The 26,085-nt window shown below is 46.7% G+C and overlaps 1 protein-coding gene across 1 annotated transcript in view; it reads left to right on the top strand.

Annotated features, from left to right (window-relative positions):
- Nucleotides 1-26,085, top strand: part of npr3 (natriuretic peptide receptor 3) — a 117,163-nt gene that overhangs the window by 40,630 nt on the left and 50,448 nt on the right. Inside the window, exons 2-3 of the mRNA XM_056279015.1 lie at nt 19,643-19,765; nt 19,890-20,065. Of these exons, the coding sequence (XP_056134990.1) occupies nt 19,643-19,765; nt 19,890-20,065 (299 nt within the window). The remainder of the gene's footprint in view (nt 1-19,642; nt 19,766-19,889; nt 20,066-26,085) is intronic.

Raw genomic sequence — 26,085 nt, 5'->3', positions numbered from 1 at the left:
AGAGAAGACCCAAGCGCTACTCGCGATATACTGCGAATCTCATATTCAGAAGCAGCTGGATGGCATCGTAAGAAATTAATTTCCTGCTTCCTGTGTATTTCATTTGTAAACCAAATGGACAATGCATATCGCCATCTACTGTGCTGGAGTGCGAAACGTGTGTGACACAGTAGGGCTAAGGAGGTGGGAAAACAACATGAACTGAAGACCTCGTGCTTAGGTTCCAGATCTAAGTTCCAGCGCTTAAGTTCTAGGGCTTAAGTTCTGTAATGGAAAGCCGGCTAATTGTAGTCCAGATCTTTCGGACATCTGGAGGGAGCTCGGAGTAGAGCTGCTGCTCCTTCGCATCGAAAGGAGCCAGTTGAGGTGGTTCAGGCATCTGATTAGGATGCCTCCTGGGCGTTTTCCTTAGGAGGTTTTCCAATCACGGCCAACTGGGAGGAGACCCCGGGGTAGACCCAGAACTCGCTGGAGGCACTACATGTCCAATCTGGCCTGGGAATGCCTTGGGATCCCCCAGGAGGAGCTGGAGGGCATTGCTGGGGAGAGGGACGTCTGGAGTGCCCTACTTAGCTTGCTGCCACCGCGACCCGACCCCAGAGAAGCGGCTGATGAATGAATGAATGAACTCTTCTTGTCTTTTCTGTTTTCTCTTTTGAGATTTTTCCTTTGGGTTATGTTTTTTTTTATAAGTGTCGCCACTTCCTCACACATTCTTAGATCAAAAGTGCCTTTTTCTGGCCACTGGGTGGCAGAGCCACATGTTCTTCGGTGCCACCCTTTGTTCACTACTTTGATCTTATCTTGCAACAACGGGTGGTCGAGGGGCTGCCATTATTCTTTGTTTAGGGATTTCACGTCTCACTGTACCGTCTCCTCCGCTATCTATCTTGAATAAAGCTATTATTCGTTTTACTGTCACAACAGGCACTCTTCTACTCAGTATACGAATTCTTCCTTCATATCTTAGCCAACTGACTGTTCATGTGTCTACTGTAATTGTCACTGGATTTACCATTAATGCTCCAGTCACTCCTATTTGTGCTTCATAGCTGTGTAGTAATATTTTGCAATAGTGACCACTTATTTTCATTGCTCATGGCTCTGATTGGTCCGTCTGTATCAGAACAGAACTGCTCTTTCCAAAAGTGATCTCTAATTCCTTTTGTTTTTGTCAACATTTTTTTCTATTATTTCCTTCCATTAATCCTTCATCTATATATACTCCTATATCTTCTTTTGTCTGTTTTACGCTTCCATCTTAACTTGCACTCATCTCGATATTATTGCACAGAACAAAATCACAAAGAATGTTGCCCAAAACCAGGCCCAAGCTTTTATCTACAAACGTATTATCCTTCAGGCTGGAAGATTTAGATACTGTGTCCAGATGTATTATTACGCCCTGATACTATACCGTATCTGGCCCTGGTTACCTGAACAGGCACCTTACTCACCTGAGCTAGGCCTTTGTGGGCACTGTATCAAACGTTCCTTACTGTTTCTTGATACTGTACTGTGCCCTTAGACACTGTATTTTGCAAATGATACCGTACTGTACCGTGCCTCACTCTCTCTTGGAGGAAGTCTTAGAGCGCTTATTTACTTTACAAATGTTAACCCCACGTGCAAAAGGACCTTGCCTTTTTAATTTGTTCATTAAATTTGGTAAGCTTTTTAGAAGCATCTCTTACCAGCGCAGATAACGGGTATCTCAGCACTAATCTCCTCACAGAAATATTTATAAAAAAGAAAAATTTTGCTTACCTTTTAGTGGCCACTTTTCTATGCGGAGTTCAGAGCGGAGCCCATCCTGTGTCGAGGCCGCTTGCTTTTTCCAATCCTGTTCGTGACGCCAAGTTTTCTCTGTGGTGGCCAGTGATACAGAGAAATTACAAAATAATCAACGAGAAAAGGATCCTTCAGATAAGACTTTTATTGAAGCATCAACAAAGCCTGAGTGGTCCTGGGTATGACGTAAAACTGCAACTGTCGGATGGTCGGTGACTAAACTGGCACCCCCACTTCAACCCTTGGGTTGTTGTGAGGAGGGTTTGTGGACACCCAGCAGGACTAAAAACAAAACCTGTCAAAGGGCAGATGAGTTCCTCTGTGAACCAACGGCCACCCATACCTGGAGAGGAGATAGGGACCACCAGATACTCCCCCTACTGAAACACAATGATGACTCAACCAAGATTTGTTGAGGCATCAGCTGTGCTTGTACGACATCCATAGGTTATGGAACTGATGATGATGATGATGATGGTAGCTTATGAAATGATGGTGTGTAGCCCATTGCAGATTCCCCTTTCCAGACAAGTGTGGGGAGACAAGTTTGTGACCTCTGTCATGTTCTTCTGAGGAAAATAATCTTAACCTGCTTTTACATTTTCTGTCAGGATAATATTTTCTGGAAAGACTGGAGCCATGGTTTGCCATAAGTGTTACTGATGTTTTTTCTTTATTTTCCCCAAAGGTGTGGCCGGACACAAACTGTTGAGGGTAGCACACAATGGAAAAGTCTTCTTGATATGATCAAGACACATCTGGAAAATAAAACTTGATATGAGTGAAGTGCTTAGGGAGCTGCACTTTGGACAAGAGACTGGACCAGGTTCGAAAACATTGAGAAACTACTAGAGCCATTCGTCAGTCATCCAGATCAACTCTAGACAGCCAGACCCTGTCCGATGTAGTAACCTGCCCGCCAAGGGCGTGCTTACACGTTAAAGTGATTGGGACATGCCCAACTACTTTTCCAAGAGGGTGACTCTGTCCCCACCACATATATTTCATAATTATCGGGGGCTTTGGTAGGTTTGTGTGTTTTTGAGCTAGGCAATGATCATTGAGCAAGTAAAATCTACTACTACTACTTACGGCTGCTCTCGTTAGGGGTCACCACAGCGGATCATCCGTTTCCATTTCTTCCTGTCTTCTGCATCTTCCTCTGTCACACCAGCCACCTGCACTCTCTTCTTCACCTCTCTTCTGCACTCCCCATTACTTTGGACAGTTGACCCCAAGTATTTAAACTCATATGCCTTCGTCACCTCCTCTCCTTGCATCCTGTCCATTCCACTCCTCCCTCTCATTCACGCATAGGTATTCCGTCTTGCTCCTACCGACTTTCATTCCTCTTCTCTCCAGTGCATACCTCCACCTCTCCAGGCTCTCCTCAACCTGCACCCTACTCTCGCTACAGATCACAATGTCATCCGCAAACATCATCGTCCATGGAGACTCCTGCCTGATCTTGTCCGTCAACCTGTCCATCACCATTGCAAACAAGAAAGGGCTCAAAGCCAATCCTTGATGTAATCCCACCTCCACCTTAAACCCATCTGTCATTCTAACCGCACACCTCACCACTGTCACACTCCTACCCTATCCTGCACCACTCCTACATACTTTACATTACAGTCATTTAGCCCACGCTTTTATCCAAAGCGACTTACAATAAGTGCATTTAACATAGGAAATCAGGAGAACTACTAGTCATCAGAGGTCATAAGTGCATCTAAACAAGCTTCTAAGAGCAAATCCAGTGCTAAAGTAAAAGCACAAGAAAGAGATTTATTTTTTTTAAATGAGTGAATACAATAAGTGCTAAGAACAAGTAACCGCTGAAAGATGGGCAGCGACTTAGCTGTCCTGGCATCAGTGGAGAGTTCATTCCACGACTGTGGGGCCAGGACAGAAAAGAGCCATGACTGAATCGATCGGCAGCAGGGGCCTCTGCGCGACAGAGCAACCAAACGTTCCGAGGCACTTCTCTGCCAATCCCAACTTCCTCTTACAATACCACACCTCCTCTCTCAACACTCTGTCACATGCTTTCTCTAAATCCACAAAGATATAATGTAACTCCTTCTGGCCTTCTCTATACTTTTTGATCAACATTCTCAAAGCAAACATTGCATCTGTGCTGCTTTTTCGTGGCATGAAACCATACTGCTGCTCGCTAATAGTCACCTCTCCTCTTAACCTAGCATCTATTACTCTTTCCCATATCTTCATGCTGTGGCTGATCAATTTTACACCTCTGTAGTTGCTACAGTTCTGCACATCGCCCTTGTTCTTGAAAATCGGTACCAGTATGCTTCTTCTCCACTCCTCAGGCATCCTCTCACTTTCCAAGATTGTGTTAAAAACCCCACTGGCATTTCTCCTAAACTTCATAGGTTTGTGTATTTTTTCCGACTCTCACCTCCACACTCCTACCCTTCCTCCTCTCTCGCTGCCTCTGGACATGCCTTTCCCCTCTCCTTCTCCTTCACCCAACAGTAGCATAGTTTCCACCGAAACCCTGCTGGTTAACAGTACTGGTTGCGGTCGTTGGTAACCCAGGCCTCGACCGAGCCGATATGGAACTCTTATTTATGATCCACATATTTGGTTTGGCAAAGATTTTACACCGGATATCCTTCCTGATGCAACCCTCCCATTTATCCGGGCTTGGGACCGGCACTAAGAATGCACTGGTTTGTGCATCCTCAGTGGCTGGGTTCGTAGAGCAAGTAAAATGTTGGTCCAAATCTGATCAGTAAATTGTCACGTATCGGGTAGGAACCCAAAAGCAGATGGGACAACCAGGTAAGGGAAGAATCCAGTCTTTATTGAAGTGACCAATCTCGGGGGTAGAGCAGGAGGTGGCTCTGTGGCAGGTAGGCAGGCAGGCAGAAGTCCATGAATGGCGACGTTCCAGCGAAGACTGGTCCATAGTGGAGGCCTTTTAAGGGTGAGGGCGATTGCCGGGTTGAAGGGGGGGTCAGCAGGTGTCAGCTGGTGTAGCAGGTGTCAGCTGGCGTAGCAGGTGTCAGCTGGTGTAGCAGGTGTCAAGGGCGATTGCTTTGATGTCAAGGGCGAGAGGTTGTGACAGTATCCCCCCTCCGAGGGGCGCCACCAGGCGACCTACCAGGCCCGTCAGGGTGTGTCCTGTGGAAGTCCCGGATGAGGTTCGCGTCCAGGACAAGGCGACGAGGGACCCAACACCTCTCCTCCGGGCCATATCCCTCCCAGTCCACGAGATACTGCAGGCCGCGACCGTGGCTACGAGAGTCCAGGAGACGACGAACGGTGTAAGCCGGATGATCGTTGATCATATGGGGAGGTGGGGGCGGGGGGGCCGGAGGAACTAGAGGGCTGGTAGAGACAGGTTTGAGGCAGGACACATGGAAGGAAGGGTGAACCCGGAGAGTGCGGGGCAGCTTCAGACGGACCACAGAGGGGTTAATGACTTTGACAATGGGAAAGGGACCAATATACCTGGGGGACAGTTTTTTAGCGTCCAATCTCAAGGGTAGATCCTTGGTAGAGAGCCATACCTGGTCACCGGGGGAGTAGTCCGGAGCAGGGGTGCGATGACAATCTGCCAAGCGCTGGTAACGGCCAGAGGCCCTGAGCAGTGCAGCATGGGCTCGCCGCCAGGTCCGACGGCACTGACGGACATAGGCCTGGACAGACGTAACCGGAATGTCTACCTCTTGAGAAGGAAAAAGGGGGGGCTTATAGCCGTAAAGGCATTGAAAAGGGGACAACCCAGTAGCAGACGATGGCAAGGTGTTATGGGCATATTCTACCCAGGGAAGTTGTGAGGACCAAGAGGACGGGTTGGCAGACACCAGACAGCGGAGGACAGTCTCCAATGCCTGGTTGGCCCTCTCGGCCTGGCCGTTGGTCTGAGGATGGAACCCCGATGACAGGCTGACGGTGGCACCGATGGCAGAGCAGAAAGCCTTCCAGACAGCAGAAGTGAACTGGGGGCCACGGTCAGACACTATATCACGGGGAAGACCGTGGACCCGGAAAACCTCCCTGACCAGCAGATCCGCAGTCTCTCGGGCCGAAGGCAGTTTAGACAAGGGCAAAAAGTGAGCAAATTTACTGAAGCGATCAACGACAGTCAGTACAACGGTGTTACCATCGGAGGCGGGCAGACCAGAGACGAAATCCAAGGACAGATGCGACCAGGGACGGTGTGGAACAGGCAGGGGGCGCAGCAGACCGGCACTGGCCCGAGTGGAGGGCTTATTCTGGGCACAAACAGGACATGCAGAAACAAAAGACCCAGTATCCTCCGTCATGGAAGGCCACCAGAACCGCCTGCGGAGGAAGGCTAGGGTACAGGTTACTCCAGAATGGCAGGTACGTTTGGAAGAGTGAGCCCACTGCAACATGCTCGATCTAACAGCGTCTGGAACAAACAAGCGCCTGGGGGGACCGTTACCTGGGTCAGGCTGAGTCTGTTGTGCTGCCATGACCTCCCTTTCAATGTTCCAGGTGACAGCCACAGCCGCAACCACACAGGTAGAGGGAACGATGGTGTCAGGTTGGAGCTTGGGCTCAGACTCCTTCCCATGCACACGAGACAGAGCATCGGGCTTGGCATTCCTGGAGCCAGGTCTGTACGTCAAAGAAAAATTAAAACGACCAAAAAAGAGCGCCCACCTGGCTTGGCGCACGGTGAGTCGCTTTGCTGACTGGATGTATTCCAGGTTCTTATGGTCAGTCCACACTATGAAAGGAAGCTCAGACCCCTCCAGAAAATGTCGCCATTCCTCCAGTGCCAATTTCACCGCCAGGAGCTCACGATTCCCCACATCATAGTTCCTTTCAGCTGGGGAGAGACGGCGAGACAGGAAGGCACAGGGGTGTGTCTTGCCATCCTCACTGGAGCGCTGAGAAAGGACCGCCCCCACCCCAATCTCAGAGGCGTCCACTTCTACAACGAACTGCTTGGTTGGGTCTGGCTGGATGAGGATAGGAGCTGTGGTGAAGCGGTGCTTGAGGGCTTGGAAAGCTGCCTCTGCGACAGGGGTCCACAGGAACGGTCTGGAGGTGGAGGTAAGAGCGGTTAGTGGGGCCGCTACGCGGCTGTAGTTGTGGATGAACCGTCTGTAGAAGTTGGCAAACCAGAGGAACCTCTGAAGCTGCTTATGGCTGGTCGGGCTTGGCCACTCAAGAACCGCTCTGACCTTGGCGGGGTCCATTCTCACCTGCTCATCGGCCACGATGTAGCCCAGGAAGGTGACTGAAGGGGCATGGAATTCGCACTTCTCTGCTTTTACGAAAAGGCGGATCTCCAGAAGCCGTTGAAGGACTTGGCGGACGTGCATGACATGCTCTGGCAGGTCTCTGGAAAAAATCAGGATATCATCCAGGTAAACAAAAACGAAACGATCCAACATGTCATGTAGGACGTCATTGACCAGACTCTGGAAGACAGCTGGGGCATTAGTGAGACCAAACGGCATCACCAGATATTCAAAATGCCCCAGGGGGGTGTTGAAGGCAGTCTTCCATTCATCTCCGTCTCGAACCCGGACCAGGTGGTAAGCATTGCGGAGGTCTAGTTTAGTGAACACTGTGGCTCCCTGGAGAGAATCAAAAGCGGAAGTCATGAGGGGCAGAGGGCACTTATTCTTGACTGTGATGTTATTGAGGCCTCTATAGTCAATACACGGCCGGAGGGTCTTGTCCTTCTTGGCCACAAAAAAGAACCCCGCACCAAGGGGTGATGGTGACGGGCGAATAAGACCAGCAGCCAAGGAGTCCTTGATGTACCTCTCCATGGACTCCCGCTCAGGCTTGGAGAGGCTATATAGGCGGCTGCTGGGGAGGGGAGCGCCCGGCAGCAGGTCAATAGCGCAATCATAGGGGCGATGAGGAGGCAGGGAGAGAGCTTGCTGCTTGTTGAACACGGCTTGGAGGTCATGGTACTCTGGAGGCACCAGTGACAGGTCAGAGGTCTCAGAGCTTCACACCTGACAGGGGACAGACTGAGGCAGAGCCGACTGGAGGCATATGGCATGACAGACGGGACTCCAACTTGAAATTCTGGCTGATGACCAATCAATATGGGGACTATGCTTAACCAGCCAGGGATGACCAAGTATAATGGGAACAAAGGGAGAATTGATAACGAAAAAACCTAACTCCTCTTGATGGTTTCCCGACAACAGGAGGTGCACAGGCTCGGTCTTAGAGGTTATCCGGGCCAGGAGACGTCCATCCAGGGCATTAGCTTCAAGAGGCTGGTCCAGACTCACAGTGGCAAGACCTAGCTGCTTCACAACACTTGCATCAGCAGAAGCTTTCATCCGCTCCAGAGTCAATTAAAGCCAAAAGTTTAGTGGACTGACCTTTAAAACTGATGGTAGCTTGCAACTGGGTACGTGGACGAGGAGACAGAGGGCAGCCAGTTGGGCTCACGAGGATCCTCCCCCTCCCTCGTGAGCCTGCTACTTTGACGGAACGGTGAGGGCAGGAGGCGAGAAAGTGACCAGGCTGACCACAATACAAGCAGCTGTTCTCGGTGATGCGGCGTTGACGCTCCTCCGGGTTGAGCCGGAAGCGGCCGAGTTGCATCGGCTCCGAAGCTGGGGAAGAGTCACGCCTCAGGCTTTCTCGGAGGACGGCAACCTCAGTCGAGCGAGCTCGGCCCCCAGAGTTTGGAGGTGTGGCCCGTGGTAAGTTGTTGTGACAAGAAAAGCGGCGCGTCCTCTCTTGCCTCCGCTCCCGGAGACGGTTGTCCACACGAATGGCTAGGGTAACCAATTCCTCCAACCCTCCAGGCTCGGGGTAGGAAACCAATTCGTCCTTTATGGATTCGCTTAGCCCGTTGGAAAAGCCGGCCTGGAGGGACTCGTTGTTCCATCCGCTCTCCGCTGATAGCGTACGGAACTCAACTGAGTAGTCAGCGACGCTGTGGGAACCCTGGCGGAGAGAGATCAGTCTTTTTGACGCACCCTTTCCCCGCACGGGATGATCAAAAACCTGGCGAAAAGCAGTGGTGAACTCAGCGTAGGATGAGGAAGTGGAGGCCCGCATCTCCCACACCGCTGTAGCCCAATCCAGGGCGCTTCCCCGGAGAAGACCCATGATGTAAGCGACTTTGGCTCCATCCGTGGAATGTGACTGGGGCTGCTGGTTAAACACAATCTCACACTGCATCAAAAAAGGGCGACAAAGTCCAAAATCTCCATCATAATTATCGGGCGGGGCAACCCATCGTTCCTTAGCTGAAGTTGATGGCGCTGGGGGTGGCGGAGCTGGAGGGGCGGATCCCGGGCTAGCGGAGGCACTAAGTTGGGTCTGGATTCCGGAGATCTTTGAGCTGAGCCCACGGAGGGCGTCAGCCATCCCCTGTAGCATCTGGCTGTGCTGGCCGAGGACCGATTCCTGGTTGGCTACAGCCTGGCAGACCGTGGCCAGGTCTGTGGTGGAATGGTCTGCTGGGTCCATAGTGGCTGGAACGTACTGTCACGTATCGGGAAGGAACCCAAAAGCAGACAGGACAACCAGGTAAGGGAAGAATCCTGTCTTTATTGAAGTGACCGATCTCGGGGGTTGAGCAGGAGGTGGCTCTGTGGCAGGTAGGCAGGCATACAGAAGTCCATGAATGGCAACGTTCCAGCGAAGACTGGTCCATAGTGGAGGCCTTTTAAGGGTGAGGGCGATTGCCGGGGTGAAGGGGGGGTCAGCAGGTGTCAGCTGGCGTAGCAGGTGTCAGCTGGTGTAGCAGGTGTCAAGGGCGATCGCTTTGATGTCAAGGGCGAGAGGCTGTGACATAAATAGTATAATTTTACTATTGATTATTTTGAATTAAGTTTTTTTATTTCATGTATGCAGCTGTTATTGACCTGGGTATGTTACGTAGAATTATAGTAATACAAACTGAACAGTAATACAACTACACAACCACTTTTGCAACAAATGGGGACTGTGAATAAAATATTAAATGGTGGATGGTGACGCATTAAAGATAAATCATTCATGCAGGGACATAATCAAAATCAAATAATTAAAATACGGCAAATGTGTGCAACACCCTGTGGTGCAGCACCTAAAATGTGTATTATACCACCCGGATTTTAACAGTAAGAGCTGTATCCCTAAATAATAATAATACAAAAAATACAAATACTAATGATCTTGACAAATAATATGAAATTGCATGAAATTATATACTTTAAAGCTAAGAAATTCTGGGTTTCAGGGGACCGTGCAGGCTGATGAAGCAAGGAAAACTGGCTCCTGAAAGAGAAGCATATTGTCCTTGAATGGTGCAATATGTGCATTTTGACATGACGCATTATCACGCTAAACTGTTGCCATGAAGGGATGAACTTGGTCAGCAATAATGTTCACTTACACCCTGCTGCTGAGATGTTCTTCAGTGGCTATTAGGGGCCATGATGTGTGCCAGGAAAACATCCCCCACACCATCACAATGAAGCCACCAGCCTGGACTGTTGACACCACACAGGTGTGACACCACACAGGTTTGTTCCACTCCCCAACTGTCCAGTTTTGATGCTTTTTGTGCCCACTGGAGATTCACTTTCTTGTTCTTGCTGACAGCATCAGCACCTAGCATGGTCTTTGGCTGTTGTAGTCCATTTGAGACAAGATCCAATAAGTGGTGTGTTCTAAAATGACAGTGATCTGCTAGGTTGTGATCAGTCTGTTCGCTTGCACCATTCTCCTTTGACCGCTGTGGTCCACAAGCTGTTTTAATCCACAGGATTGCCAATCACTGGTAGTTTTTCCTTTTCTCACCATTCTCAGTAAACCATTGAAATGGTTGTGCGTGAAAAGTCCAGGCTGACAGCTGTTTGGGAGATGCTAGAACCGGCACACCAGGCGCCAACTGTTATGCCACATTCAAAGTCGCTAACGTCAGTCATATCGCCCATTCCCATGCTCAGGTGAACACTACCTGATGCTAGAAGCACTCGTCTTGCCTGGTTTGTACCACATACTCCAGTCATGCCACATATGACGTGTTTGAACGTACCATTTGTTAGCAGGTGTCTGCATTAATGAAGGCGATGAGGATCTCCGTCCTCTGAATATTTGTTTATTTTACCATTAGGAGCATATTCTTTTTTTACCTTAACTATACTTTCAAAGTCATGTCCCCTGAAGGAACAAGAGTAACCTATACTGGTTGTCATTACAACCAAACATTACGGCATCGCACTGTAATGGTTAGGACAGCCTCAAACGATTACAGAGGGGAACCTTTAGGGACTTCTTGGACTTCAGAGAAGGCCCAACATATCAGCATTTTAAATGCTACATTTAAAAGCTTTCATTTAGTAATAATTCTCTCTTCTAGTGCTAATTTTAGCCCTAGTTTCTATCAAGTTTGCTTCAGTAATGAAAGGGTTACTGCCCTGGAACCATGAAAATCGAGTTATCCAATCAGATTTTGTGGTTGTCTCTTGGCAGAGAAAGGGTTAGCTGGCTGGCTCCCTCTTTGGTTAGGACTGCTAGAAGTCCTGTGCTTGTGTGTTTGTTTAGAAAGTGACAGGTGAATCAGCCAATCATATTTTGCTGTTGTAGTGAGTGGGACAAAAAAATATCTCCCTAGGACTTCTAGAAGTCCAGAGCTGTGTGTCAGAGCTGTTCACATATTAAAAAATACCCCCACATTTGGTTGATTACAATATCATTGCGACGTTGAAGGCCCACAGCCAGACCCCATGGTTCGCACATGGTGTAAGAAGTGTGTTGGAATGAAAATCTGGACAACCTTGCCTGTTGGATGGCACATTATGACCCCACTGGGGTTTGTTAGACACCGTGTGCGCCTAGATTTGAAAAGATTTGCCCGAAGCCCCGACCTCTGTTGCAGAACCAAGGCTCTTCAAGCCTCCATCTGAACAGGCGTCGAGACCCTCAGTAGACTCAGTAGACGCCTCGTGCCATCAGCAGTGAAAAGGTTTTTAGGACAGTTCTTGATTGGCATTTATTTGTTTTCACCTTTAATCCAAGTTTGGCTAAAAATAACTGTGACTTAGCCTAATAACAAAATCTGGTGCATAATTATAAGAGTATTTATCAGTCATGCAGTGATGATTTGGATTTTATGCATTTTACTGTTCTGCACTATCTGCCTTACAGGTAACAGGACAACAGGTCCGTTTTGTGTTAAGAGGTGTCACAGATAATGTGTTTTTAATGAAGGATTCTTTTCTCAGTGGGATATCCATCGTATCTATTAAATTGTTTCACTGCAAATTATTTATATTCAGAATATTTATGATACACATATATTGAAGATATTCGTTATATTCATCCTAAAGATAATATAAGACCTGTTACATGTTGTCCAAGGCTTTGTAATTTAAATGTTTCAAAATAAAAGATGACATTTCATAAATCTTTAACCATAAGCACAGCATATTTTGACAATGAAGTGTTCTGATTGGTTGTATAGTTTTATAAAGACACTTTTTACCGGTCTATTACCGGTTTCGCTTCCGGTGTGGGAAGACGGCAACGCGAATTCACGTTTGCGGCGGCCTCACCCAGAACCGTCCATGCAGTGTCTTTGTCCAAGTCTGCGTCTAAGTTTGTTTTGTCTTCGTTTGATGGCTGGGAGAGCTGGCGCTGGATCGGCTGGGAAAGCAGGGCAGGCTAAGCTAACTGCTAGCCCATGCAGACTGGCAGTTCCGATAGCACCGAGGGCGGTCTGGCGGCGGCCTCACCTGGTGTTGACTGTGGTGTTTTTGATGTCGTCGTGAGGAGCGCGGGGAGGTGTGTCGAAGGTGTCTGGCTGGGAGAGCTGGCGCTGGATCGGCTGGCAGAGCTTGGTCTGCTTAGTCTGGTGGGCCCGGGGACCTTGGCCCCTACCTGGAGCTGCATCCGAGGAGGAACGCCAAGGGCGGTCTGACAGGACGCGGAAGCGGGGTGGGCTAAGCTAACTGCTAGCCCATGCAGACCAGCGGTTCCGACAGTCGTCACTGGCTGGCGTTCGTTCCCTTGGACAGTGATTTTTTTAAAAAAAAATTTTTTTTTAGTTTTGACATATGTGTTAGTTTGGATATATGCGTTCTCAGTAGTGAACCGTGGGGTCTGGCAGTGGGCTTTCAGCAGCAGAATGATATTGTTATCAGACAAATTTTTGAGGTATTTTTTAATATGTGAACAGCTCCGACACACAGCCCTAACACACACAGCTCTAACACACACACACACACACACACACACACACACACACACACACACACACACACACACACAAAGTGCACCAATCGTAGCACCACAGAAGAAAACCTCCGACACACACAGCTCACCAACACACACACACACACACACACACACACACACACACACACACACACACACACACACACACACACACACACCGCCAGTAACTCTGTGCCTCAAGATCCACCAAGATTAAATCTACTGGAGAGGCTTTGTCTCTCTCCATACTTGGAAAACGTTACATGAGCAGTGTGGTATGAACCAGCTATGAAGCGCCATCACAGTATGTAAAATGAACATGCCAGCTTTGATTTGGAGTAAAATAGCATTAGGCAGCTTACCTTATTAGGCTACTTGAATATAGAGTCCATGCGTCGATCCTTCTTTGTGAAGTGGACAATGGCAGCATCATGCAGTGTGTCCTTGGATTTAAGTTCCATCAGAAGGCCTTTTTCTATGGATACCAGCGCCAAAGCTCCCAGTCGATCCTGTCCCATTGTTTCTGGTGTGCGTCTTGATGCACTTCAGAGCCGAGAAAGACCACTCAACTGAAGAGGTGGATACGGGGATGGTCAACACCAGACAGGTAAGTTGATGAAGCACAGGCGAGACGAGAGCGTGAGCTGGCCTTCCATTTCCTATCCGTGTTGAGTTTCCCCGAAAGCACGTCTTGAGAAGGCTAATGCTAACAAGCTAGCTACAACGCCACTCTCGTCTCCTCCTGTAGCCATGCTTCCTCTTTAACGTCTTTCTCTAACTAAACTAAACTTAATCGCACTCGTCTGATAAACAGACTAACGTTAGTGATGTGCGGTTTGACTGGTTTAAGTGAACCAGTAGATTTGGATTGCCAATCTGAATGAGTCGGTCAATCACAAGTGATGACTCCTCAGCAACCGCACGTCATTCTTTTATATGAGTGAGCCTTCGTCTGGATAGGTCTGGAGTTCTAGAAGTCCTGGGGTGATATTTTTTTGTCCCATCCACTACAACAGCAAAATATGATTGGCTGATTCGCCTGTCACGTTCTAAACAAACACACAAGCACAGGACTTCTAGCAGTCCTAAACAATGAGGGAGCCAGCCAGCTAACCCTTTCTTTGCCAAGAGACAACAACAAAACCTGACTGGATAACTCGATTTTTGTGGTTTCAGGACAGTAACCCTTTCATCACTGAAGCAAACTTGATAGAAACTAGGGCTAAAAGTAGAATTAGAAGAGAGAATTATTATTAAATGAAAGATTTTTAAATATAGTACTTAAAATGCTGATATGTTGGACCTTCTCTGAAGTCCTAGAAGTCCCTAAGGGTTCCCCTCTGTGTGTTCTTGTAGTTTTTTGATGTTTAGTTTGTGTTGTACTGCTGTGGGCTGGGGGAAACGGCATTTTGTTTCATTTCAGGCAAATGCCCCTTTTCCACTGCATGGCACTGGCTCAACTCGACTCTACTCTATTGGACTCTGCTCGCTTTATTTTTTGGGATTTCGTTTTACACTGCAGATAGTATCCCCTCACGGCAAAGCCCCACTGGTCATGTGTGGGCATCTTGACTGGTTGTTTTTTTCTGAAGATTTTATTTATATTTAAATAAATATAAATAAATATATTGGTATTTATTTATATTTATATTTTATTTATTGTACTTATTTATTTATAGTGTTTTTTTCATGTCACCTTTTTGTATCAGCTCAGCTCACTTGAAACCTCGACAGAGGTGGTACCAAAAAAGTACCTGGTACCAGGTACTCTCCCTAACTTTTGTCCAGTGGAAAACCAAAAAAAGCGAGTTGGGTTGAGTTGAGCCGGTACCATGCAGTGGAAAAGGGGCAAATGTGTTCCCTGATTCCCGATTGCTGTTCCTGATTTTATGTGAGAAATCACTTTTTTTGAAAAACTTAAGACTGAAGAAAAATTGTTTCAAACTGAGTAAAACACATAGATAATAATAATGAGTGTAGTGAAAGGCATCGTAAAATACCCTCTTCTTCATCAGTGTGTCGTCTTCTGGGTTTTTTGACAAGAGTGATGAAAGGCAAATAGCAATAATTTTCCTTGAAATGCATGAAAACCCTTCAAGTAATTCTCTATAATCGGTGCAGAATAATGCCTGGCATCAATTTCATGACCTCGGGGGGCAACCCCATGCATGATGCTGCCAGCTATACTGCCCCAACACTGCCCTGGCTACGTTTTCTTTGTTCCGTTTACACAGCAGTCCTAGAAGAGTTTGCATACTATTTCAGAAAAAAATGAAATTTGTTTTCAGCCACCCGATAGTTAAATTGTGCACATCTACAGTATTTATAGTGCAAATTCAAGCCCCATAATAGTGTTCGAGTCCGTTTACATTTAAGAGCTTGAATGTGAGTCTGGCCAGCACTGTTGACATGGTAGCACCATGCTTTGGTGACCTGGGTCTGGGAAAATACACATGTTGCATCTGCAGGGTTTGTACACACCAGCACCAGCAACAGCTCACCATTACTGATAACGAGCTTACTGACTGCAGTCCTCTGGCTAGAACAATTCTCAGTGACATCACAATATTATAGAAATGCTTTTTGCATAAATTAACATAAATGCTTAATAGTGCAGAGTGGCAAAAGTGTACTGGATGGCACACAAGTTTATATTCCAGGCACACCGTGTACTTCCCTATGAGATTTTAACAACAAAAGCAGTGAGGCTTTTCACTGACCAACAATTGGGTGGAGAAGGCTGGATGTAGTTACTTCAGCATATATTTGATGGGGGCTTGTGAAAAAAGATGTAATTCAAGGACAACTGACACATCTTCTGATGTTTTCCATCTTACCACACTCTACGCTGCGTCACCACAGCCATATGCTGGGGAAACCCCACACCCGGTGACAGCATGAGCCCATGTGTGTATCTTTCAGAGGTACGGAGGTTTAGACAAACAAGTGTAAATTCATATCAGTGAAGTATATCACTTCTGTATAATACATTGCATCTTACTTGCTCTGTTCCTGCAACGACATGCTGATGATTGGATGTGTGCTGCTTCATAGCTTGTAGGTGTTCTTCATAGCCTCGTGTCAGTTCAGTTAGGGATCTTTGCGCCATCGAGGCTGAAGACATCACTGAGAATTTTTCCAGCTAAGCTGACATCTTCGATCCACAGCCCACTTGAAATGTCTGTGTTATTATCATGAACTTCTGTTACCTTTCTGCTATGAAGAAGCTGCAAACGCCACGGCGTTGCATAGAGCACACACAGGTTTATGGCAAGAAAACACAAATACACATACTGAGTGATTGTATAGCGCTTTGAGGAGCTGTTGCAGCTAGAAAAGCACTATATAAATGCAACCCATACAGCCATCCATGTGGTTTTGCAGGCACCATCTGGAATAAGTATCAAGCTTTATTGACAAATTCATTTGTACTAGAGGATAATGAGGCATTGTCCTTTACATACGAAGACCTCTTTATCCTGCTGGATGGTTCTCAGGCCTGACAGAACTCTATAACCACATAGCAAAGTTGCTGTGGCCCGGACCCGTCCCACACCCGACACTTCATCCGGCCTGCATACCGCGTGGAATGATGGCGCTTAGGCGGTCCACTCCTGTTTGCCAGGTCTGGACCAGAACCAAGCCATAGCAATGCCACATGTGCCACATATTTGCTAAAGGTGGCCCATATTTGTTTTGTGATATTTGGGCCATATTCACCATTTACCACACAGGCCACTTCAGGGTCACATCCAGATTACATGTTGCCAAGAGCACCACATCTTTGCCAAAAAAGGCCCACATTTGATTTGGCATATTTGAGCCATATTTGCGATGATACATGTGGGCCACTTCAGGCTCACATCCATTTTCTCAGGACCAGAAGAAGGCCGTCAGTGCCCCATCACTGCCTGAAGTGTCCCACATCCGGATGCTATCTGGGATTGGCAAAGCCACTCTTGAGATGAATGTAAGATATTCAGTGAGAGACATCCATACAGTATCCATGCTGCAGCTTGCCACAGACTCACAAAACACTTTCAGCACCGCTGCACGTTACTGCATCCAGGCTTAATGTGCAGTGTTTTGAGTTAGGAGTAAAACACACCACAGTTTACAAGTGACCTTTCGACAAGACATGTGTGATGTAGTTAATGTATGTGACTCTGTGTCTCGTGCTCCAGCGACCTCTCTTTCACAAAGCCTTTTTTTTTTTACCATTGACTGAACAATATTTTGGCATGCAAGCAGCCACTCAGCGGGGAACATGATGCACCTGTGCACTTCCAGGAATCCCTGGCCTGTATAAAATCTCTGTATTTGGAGAGAACCGCCTCCCTGACCCCTACACACGGTTTCAGGTCAGTGACCTGCTTTTACTGCGTGGCCACAAACGGCTCAAGCCCAAATGCAGTACTGGTTAATTATAACGGGGGCAGGCAGTTTGATCATGTTTTAAATATCCGCTGTTGACTGCACTTTCACAAACCAACAGCAGTTTGGTCAATTAATTTATAAAACACCCATTTTATTGGCAAATCAGCCAATTGATTAATTGATTACTCGGGTAATCAATCAATCAATCAATCAATCAATCACATTGCGTGCAGTGACCTTTGCTCTGAGGTGACAGCTCAGTCACAGAGTGTCATCACTGGGAAGAGACCTCATAAACATTACTCAACCCTCTGTAACCTTCTCACCATACTGCCAGGAATTAGACCTGGAGGCATTAATCTGCCCCGCCGGCATCCTTGTTGCAGCAGCATGGTATTACGAACTGGCACAACAGTCCCTTATTTTGCATATGTACTCACTCTACGATTTCATGGCGAACCCAGGGCACATAAAATGCACTGTGAGCCCTCAATAAGTGCGTCCATGTGCTGCCCCCCGTAGCATTCCTGAGTTCATTTGTAGCTAACGTAAGTGCCTGGTGAGAAAGTAAATCCAGGATTTTTGAAATATTGCTGGCTGCAAGTGCTACCCCGTGGAATGGGTTGGGGAGCACACACAGGGCCAGCAGTGTGTGAGGAGCCGGGTGTAATTAAAGGGTGCTATAGTGCTGCCGGACTGAAGTGAAGTTTGTCCCACTGACTCCAGGGATATTTCAGGAGGTGCGTTAAAGTGACAGAGTCATGAGGAATGTTCCAGCAACACTCTGAATCTTCCTTATTAACAGGGGCACTCAGGGGGCATTTTCACATGCACCCCTTATTTATCTACGTTAATTCTACTTCCTGATTTGTTTGTTGTTTATCTTTTAAGTCCAGGTGTACCAAGGGAAACGTTTCTATCAGTCCAACGTGTTGGAGTTAACAGTAGATATTGGGTGATATTAACTTACTAGGTTGTGTAAAACCTGTAAACCTTGCATTCACGAAGAACATAGGGCCATTCTAGAAGAGTTTGTTAGCTGTCAGCTGCAACGTGTTGGTTGTGTCACATGACAGAGTGGTCCTGACATCTGTCAGGGGTCGCTGAGCAAGGCTAAATACTTGGTCGGTATCAAAAAAGAGAGTACAAATGAGAGGGCACACATCAGGCTGTGTCACTGAAACCGTCCTCATGTGTAAATGCTGCGGTGATATCAGCGTTGGATGTGTCGATGATCGTCCTGTATTCGTGGCGTTTCACAAACATGGTCATAACGTTGCCATATGATGTTAAATAGCCGAGGTTTGGTAAACATGAACCCTCTTATCAGACGAAACGAGCCTTGTTTTACCCTCAGCTGTTTTCATCTGGCCTTCATATGAAATGCTATGAATAATGCTCCCCCATGCAGGACCCCCCGCTTACTACATACAAGCTTACTACATACAAGGTTACTAGCTACAAGGTTACTACATACAATGTTACCAGCTACAAGCTTACTACATATGAGGTTACTACATACAAGGTTACTACATACAAGGTTAGTACATACAATGTTACTACATACAAAGGTTACTACATAACAAGGTTACTACATAGAAGGTTACTACATACAAAGGTTACTACATAAAAGGTTACTACATACAATGTTACTACATACAAGGTTACTACATACAAGATTAGTACATACAAAGTTTACTACATATCAAGGTTACTACATGCAAGGCTACTACATACAATGTTACTACACACAAGGTTACTAGATACAAGGTTAGTACATACAAAGGTTAGTACATACAAGGTTACTACATACAAAGGTTACCACTTACAAAGGTACTACATACAAGTTTACTACATACAAGGCGACTCCATACAAGTTTACTACATACAAGGCTACTATATACAAGTTTACGATATACAAGATCACTACATACAAAGGTTACTAGATACAAAGGTTACTACATACAAAGGTTACTGCATACAAGGTTACTACATACAAAGGTTACTACATACAAGGTTGCTACATACAAGGTTACTATGCAGGACACAGACAAATAAGACTTCAGGCCATCATTTCTGAAATAAGACACAAAGAGTATATAGGTCTAAACAGAAAATAGTAAGGGGAGCTTCCGTAATGTGTTTGTGTAAATGTTACTACACCTTGTATGTATGTTGACAAGACTACACTGTTGAAAATGTAATCCCAGCTAACTTTCAGAAAGTTTTTTTTTTTATTTCACTTCCAAACTTACTTTTTTTTTGTGTCATCTTTTTGCAGTGGTGATCATGTGTATGGAAGCCGACATGATAAGAGACATCATGCTCGCCGCCCACAAGCAGAGGCTGACCAACGGCAGTCACGTGTTTTTCAGCATTGACCTCTTCAACGCCTCCTCTTATGGTACGACCGCCTCTGCCTGCAGACTGATACTTTGACTCAGTTGTGCCTTCAGTACTTTAATGGTTCTGTTTAGGTTGTTTGCCCTGTTCAGTTCTTGCCCTGTTTTTTATTTTATTTTTTTAAGGAAACGGTTCCTGGAAGAGAGGAGACAAGTTCGACAATGAGGCAAGGCAGGCCTATGCGTCCCTCAACACTTTGACCCTGCTCAGGACAGTCAAGCCCGAATTTGAGAATTTCTCCATGGAGGTCAGAAGGTCCGTGCAGAAGTCAGGGTACGATGACTGCGAAGACTGTGGAAGTGTACGTAAGTTTGGGGTGTCTAACTTTTAACCGAGCGAAAAGAGCAAACTGCTCCTTAGTTTAGCACAGGTCCCGTCACAAAGAGTACGCCTGAAGCCCCGGTATGTGTACAAAAGTCCATCCAAGCCTACTTTATGCTTTATACTTTATCTGTATGCTCTATCCGCACGAGGAGTTTAACTTGCAATGTATTTCACTATACTTGTAGAATATTCTCTTTGAATATCAAATGTATGTTATGCCCTTGACATTTGCCTATTTTAGATTTTACTTCTTAACTGCTAAGTTTAAAGGTGATACATACCAACCCCCCCCCCTTTGTGTTCTAAGCTATTTGACTATTTGGTTGGTTGAAATATTGATGTTTACAGTAAAGAGTTGTTATTAACATTGGTAATGTGTTCAGCTTGGTAAGGAGCTGTTTCTTCGATTTGCCGAGTGACCTAAATCCACGTGAGGTCATTGTTAGCTTGCTAGCTGTCCTGCTAATGCTAGCTACCTCATGTGCACTAACACACATGCGCAGCCGGACCAGCTTCCAAAACAAAGAACAGAGAAACTCGGATCCCCCCCGCCTTTTCTCCCCAATTGTATTCGGCCAATTACCCCACTCTTCCGAGCCGTCCCAGTCACTGCTCCACCCCCTCTGCCGATCCGGGAGGGCTGCAGACTACTACATGCCTCCTCCCATACATGTGGAGTCACCAGCTGCTTCGTTTCACCTGACAGTGAGGAGTTTCACCAGGGGAGCGTAGCGTGTGGGAGGATCACGCTATTCCCTCCAGCCCCCCCCCCCCCCCAAAACAGGTGCCTCCGACTGACCAGAGGAGGCGCCAGTGCAGCGAACAGGACACATGCCCACATCCGGCTACCCACCCGCAGACATGGCCAATTGTGTTGTAGAGATGCCCAACCAAGCCGGAGGTAACACAGGGATTCGAACCAGGATCCCTGTGTTGGTAGGCAATGGAATAGAACGCCACGCCACCTGGACGCCCCAGAACAGAGAAACTTGGATTACAAAACACACATAGAGGGAGTGTGACATCATTCTCTACTCGGGACTCCGTTACTCCACTATCTACATAGCAAATAGCTGTTTGATGCTATAGGAATGTTCGAAATCTCGTATTTCATAATTTCACCTTTTAAGAGTGCTACTTGACAATAGTGTTCAAGTGTTTCTTTAAATCCAACCTGCGGGTTTTGGGTAGACAGTTGCAAGCATCAATTCTCAACTGATAAACAGAGAATTTGATCTTGTCTTCTTCTGTTATGGGAGATAAAGTCTAAAGTTGCACTGGTTCAAACTGTTAATTTCACCATTATTAATTCTCAAACACACACGCGCACTTGCTTGCTTGCTGGTTGTCCATCGTGCCCGATGATGACCATCTTCTTCTATTTGTGGGTCCTTTGAGGACTCAGATAGCAGAAGATACCTGCGCAGAGATGGTTTTTAAAGTGGCATGGGGGGTGCGCTTCTCCCAACGCCACATGACTTGATTGTAGAGGAGATGGTTCCGATGGCAAGAGGGATCCCTAGACGACCGGCACCTCCACACAACTGCAGGGGGCTGCCGGAAATCCAGTTTTTCGGAAACCGCCTCGAAGCGTGCCACCACAGCTTGCTTTTCTGTTGGGGTAAGCTCCCTTAGCCTTATGTCTTCCAGACTCACCCACAAGGCAGCGGGGCAGTGGTTGATAGGTGCCAGGCCGTGTCCACCAGGGTGGGCCTGCACACTATATCTCAGGGGCCCACTGCTGCTCCGAGATCCCCTGCCAAGTTAGCCTGGGGCCGCAAGACCCCAATTACCATGTGTGGCCACGGGGAGGCCTGGCAGGAGTCTTGGTGAAGGAGAGGCTATGTACCGGCAAGGGAAGGCTTACACGCTAGGATGCTTCCCTATTCGCCACAAAGGCTAGCCAGCGGCAGCAAGCTAAGAGCAGGAAGGACACAAGCGGGTTGGAAGAACACATGCACCTTCCCTCCAACTACACACTGCTGCACTAGACGCATCACAACACCCTGTGTGTATGTACACACTCACACTCACACGCGCACACACACACACACACACACACACACAGGCCTTCTCAGACAGCTAGAGAAGTGAACAGTGTACAGTGTGAGGGTTGTTTCTTCACATCCAGTGGCTTCAGGACACTGGCTTAGAAACTGTGCTGAGGGGTGGTATAATCCAACAAGTCAATGCATTTGCCCCTGCCATGCCTTTATTCAGCCCCCAAGCATCCTGTTGTGGTGGGGAGTCTTGAAGAAGGCCTGATTTTGGGAGAGGTGGGTGTATTGCTGATGGCTTTGTCCAAATCCTTCCATGCCAGCAGGCAGTCGTCCCTTTTGCAAACGCAAATGGAGTGACCCGTCACATCAGGACAGTCCGTGGCTGATAATGCCACCATGTAAGGTTAGCTGGGCCCCGTGGAGGCGCCGACAGGAACCGCTGAGCAGCTCAGAGCCGGACTAAAACGGAGCTCTCTGGTACTACGAAGGAGAACATCAGTGAGTCTGTCTGAGTAAAGGGATGTTTCCCAATACGCTGGTTGTGTGACAGCATCCAGAGCGTAATTTTCATTCCCAGAGAGTGTTCTGGCAGATGTTTCCAACGATTAAGTATCGAGCACAATAAAAACACCACAAAAAAAAACCTCCAAGTCACCAGTGAATTAAATTGTATATTTAAGTAAAACTATAAAATTACATAAGCTCAGCTCTCATTTAGATTAAAAAAAATTACAGTTTAACAAACAGCATACAAAATGCCTACAACCCAAATACACAGTGTGCTCAGATAGAGCTGGATAACCTGAAATGTGTCTGTGGTTGAAGCAAACTGACTCAGTGGCTGTGATAAAGGGCAGACAAACAGCAGTAATTGTTAAGGGGGGTAATAAGCTTCACCCACTGTGGATATGACTAACTGAAATGATGTTTGCATAGGATGAGGAGATGTGATTTTACCCCCACACACGCTCAATACCCAGGAATTATGAGCAATCCAGTTTCCAGTTCACTTTTACAAAACAGGTAGGTCCAACCCCAGCCACCACAATAAGTGACGAAGCTCAGTGTCACTGGACTGAGTTATATAAAACCGGCATATTACTCAGTTGTGGTCCCATTTACCTAGCTGGAAAAGCTCACATAAGTCTATTCCATCCATCCATCCATCAGTCCATCCATCCATTATCCAAACCGCTTATCCTGCTCTCAGGGTCGCGGGGATGCTGGAGCCTGTCCCAGCAGTCATTTGGCACAGAGGTGTAAAAACCAGGTCCAGAACATAAATGTCAAACCGTGTATTTGCTCCAACCATGTCGCTAAACCAGCTGATTTCATTAGCTGGTTTTCCCTACCTAGTTGAGGAGTGCTGTTGACTAGAATCTGCTGGTGTCGTGGAGTGGAGCAAATACGTGGTTAGGACTTTTACTTTCTGGACCTGGTTTTTACACCTCTGATTGGGCGGCAGGTAGGGAGACACCTGGACAGGCTGCCGGGCCATCACACAGGGCTCACACACACACACACACACACACACACACACACACACACACACACACACACACACACACACACACACACACACACACACACACACACACATCCATACCTCGTGATAATTTAGTACGGCTGATTCACCTGACCTACATGGACTATGGGACTCTTTGGACTATGGGAGGAAGCTGGAGCATCTGGAGGAAACTCACACAGACACGGGGAGAACATGCAAACTCCACACAGAGGATGACCCCCAAGGTTGGACTACCCTGGGGCTCAAACCCAGGACCTCCTTGCTGAAACAGCACGTAGGAATTTAAAATGTATACAGTGGGTTGTGGGATTCCAAGTGGGAAGAAGTATAGTTAAGCCCCCTGGTTATCATAAAGAAAATCAGCAGTTTAGCCCGTCCAAGTTTAATCCTCACAACAGTCAGTATTGGTCAAGGCAGACATCACAAACAGCGTAAAAGCTTCTTTCTGGGGGGACAAAACGATACCTTAGACAGCATGTTTGTGAAAATACGCTGCATGAACGGGTCAAACTGAGCATGGAGATTGAGGTAAGGTTTATAACCCGTGTCCCTACTAATTCCACTTCCACAAAACTCCTAAGCTTGCAGATCACACAAAGTGACACCCCACTGTAAAAATTACAGCCAATTAACAAGTTTCCATCCAGAGGCGCCAAGAAAGCCACAAAATTCCTCCAGAGGATCTCGAAACTGCTGCCATACAGAGCTTCCTACCGGAATGCCTCGGATGAACTAACTGCTATTCCCCAAATAATTTATATGCCGTTCCAGCCAGTAAGTGGATGTGTTTCATAACAGCAGTGTCATTACTGTATAGCAAGTGAGTCATAATGTTGGTTTTTAAAAGCAGTCCATGCCGTGTCTTGGAGATGGTCAGGAATGTTAATCAGAATGGGGTTGATTTTGTGATGCAGAGGCTCTCCTGTTGACCTTGAAGGTAAAATTGAATTGTTACCTCCACTAGCTTTTGCCCTGAGAATAAACATTTGCAAAAAAAAAAAAAGACAAAAAAAAGATATAATCTGGAGGGACAAGTTTAAGGCATAATTACACTTATAAACCTATAAGAATTGTTGTCATTCCTGAGAGGCTCAGTGTGAACTTACTCTGATTTAACCCTGCGAGCCTGTGTCTTCTGAAGCTCATCTAATGCCACTAGTCAACTTACAAATTACATTTTCTCACTTTTGCATATATATTTGTGTGTCAGCCTACAGACATCCGTTACTAAATAGTCACGATATCATGGCCATGAGTGCATGCCATGTCAAGTGCAGTTAGTGAATACCTCCTAGGTATTAGCTAGTTGACTGGCCAATGGCTTTTCTTTTTCTTTTAATATATATATATATATATATATATATATATATATATATATATATACACACACACACACACACACACACACACACATATATATATATATATATATATATATATTTTTTTTTTTTAAGTCTCAAACCACAATATTTTAATGCAATGGCAAAGTTCAAACAACATCACATTCATTGCATCTGGTGACATGTTGCATGTTCAGTCTCAAAAAGCCGAAAGAAAGTCAATTAAGCTGCTAATAATTAAGCTACATATCGTCATATCAGTGTCCCTTAATTGTGTCATGGTCACTCTGATTTTGAGACCTGGTAAAGATAATCAGTCAAAATGATATACATTCTACTACTACTGCTACTATGGCGGCGCGAATTCACATTTGCGGCGGCCTCACCCAGTACCATCCATGCAGTGTCTTTGTCCACATCTGCGTCGAAGTTTGTCTTCGTTTGATGGCTGGGAGAGCTGGTGCTGAATCGGCTGGGAGAGCTTGGTCTGCTGCATCCTGTGGGCCCAGGGACCAGGGCCCTGCCTGGACCTGTGCGCGAAGAGGTAACACCGAGGGTGGTCGTCCTGTGGGCCCAGGGACCACAGCCCTGCCTGGAGCTGTGCGCGAAGAGGTAACACCGAGGGCGGTGAGGCGGCGGCCTCGCCTAGCCTTGACTGTTTTTAGTGTCGCCATGTGGAGTGCGGGGAGGTGTGTCGAAGGTGTCTGGCTTGGAGACCTAGCATTGGATAGGTTGAGGGAGCTTGGTCTGCTGCATCCTGTAGGCCAAGGATAGGCAACATGGTCCAGAAAGGTCCGGTGTGGACATTAAATGTGGACATATAATGTCTCCTCCCAGATGATGACTCTCTTTTATACACGTTTTATTGAAACAATTTTAACGTACTGTATTGTGGCTTGATTTGGTAACTTGACTCTGGCCAATAAAAAACGGCTTGATAGACCCATCAAATGGGCTAGCAAGATTTCAGGGAGAAGCCAAGCCCAGCTTACTAACCTTTATAATAGGAGGGTGTTCAGAAAGGCTACTTCCCTTTTGGGGTGCCAAGGTCACCCCCTTCGGCCAGAGTTTGAACTGTTACCTTCAGGTCGTCGGTTGAGGATGCCCTGTATTTGGACTAAGAGATACA

Source organism: Lampris incognitus, chromosome 1 (genome assembly GCF_029633865.1).
Source record: "Lampris incognitus isolate fLamInc1 chromosome 1, fLamInc1.hap2, whole genome shotgun sequence".
Classification (NCBI taxonomy): Eukaryota; Metazoa; Chordata; class Actinopteri; order Lampriformes; family Lampridae; genus Lampris; species Lampris incognitus.
Note: the sequence above shows the minus strand (reverse complement) of the source record. Positions and strands in the feature narration are given on the sequence as shown.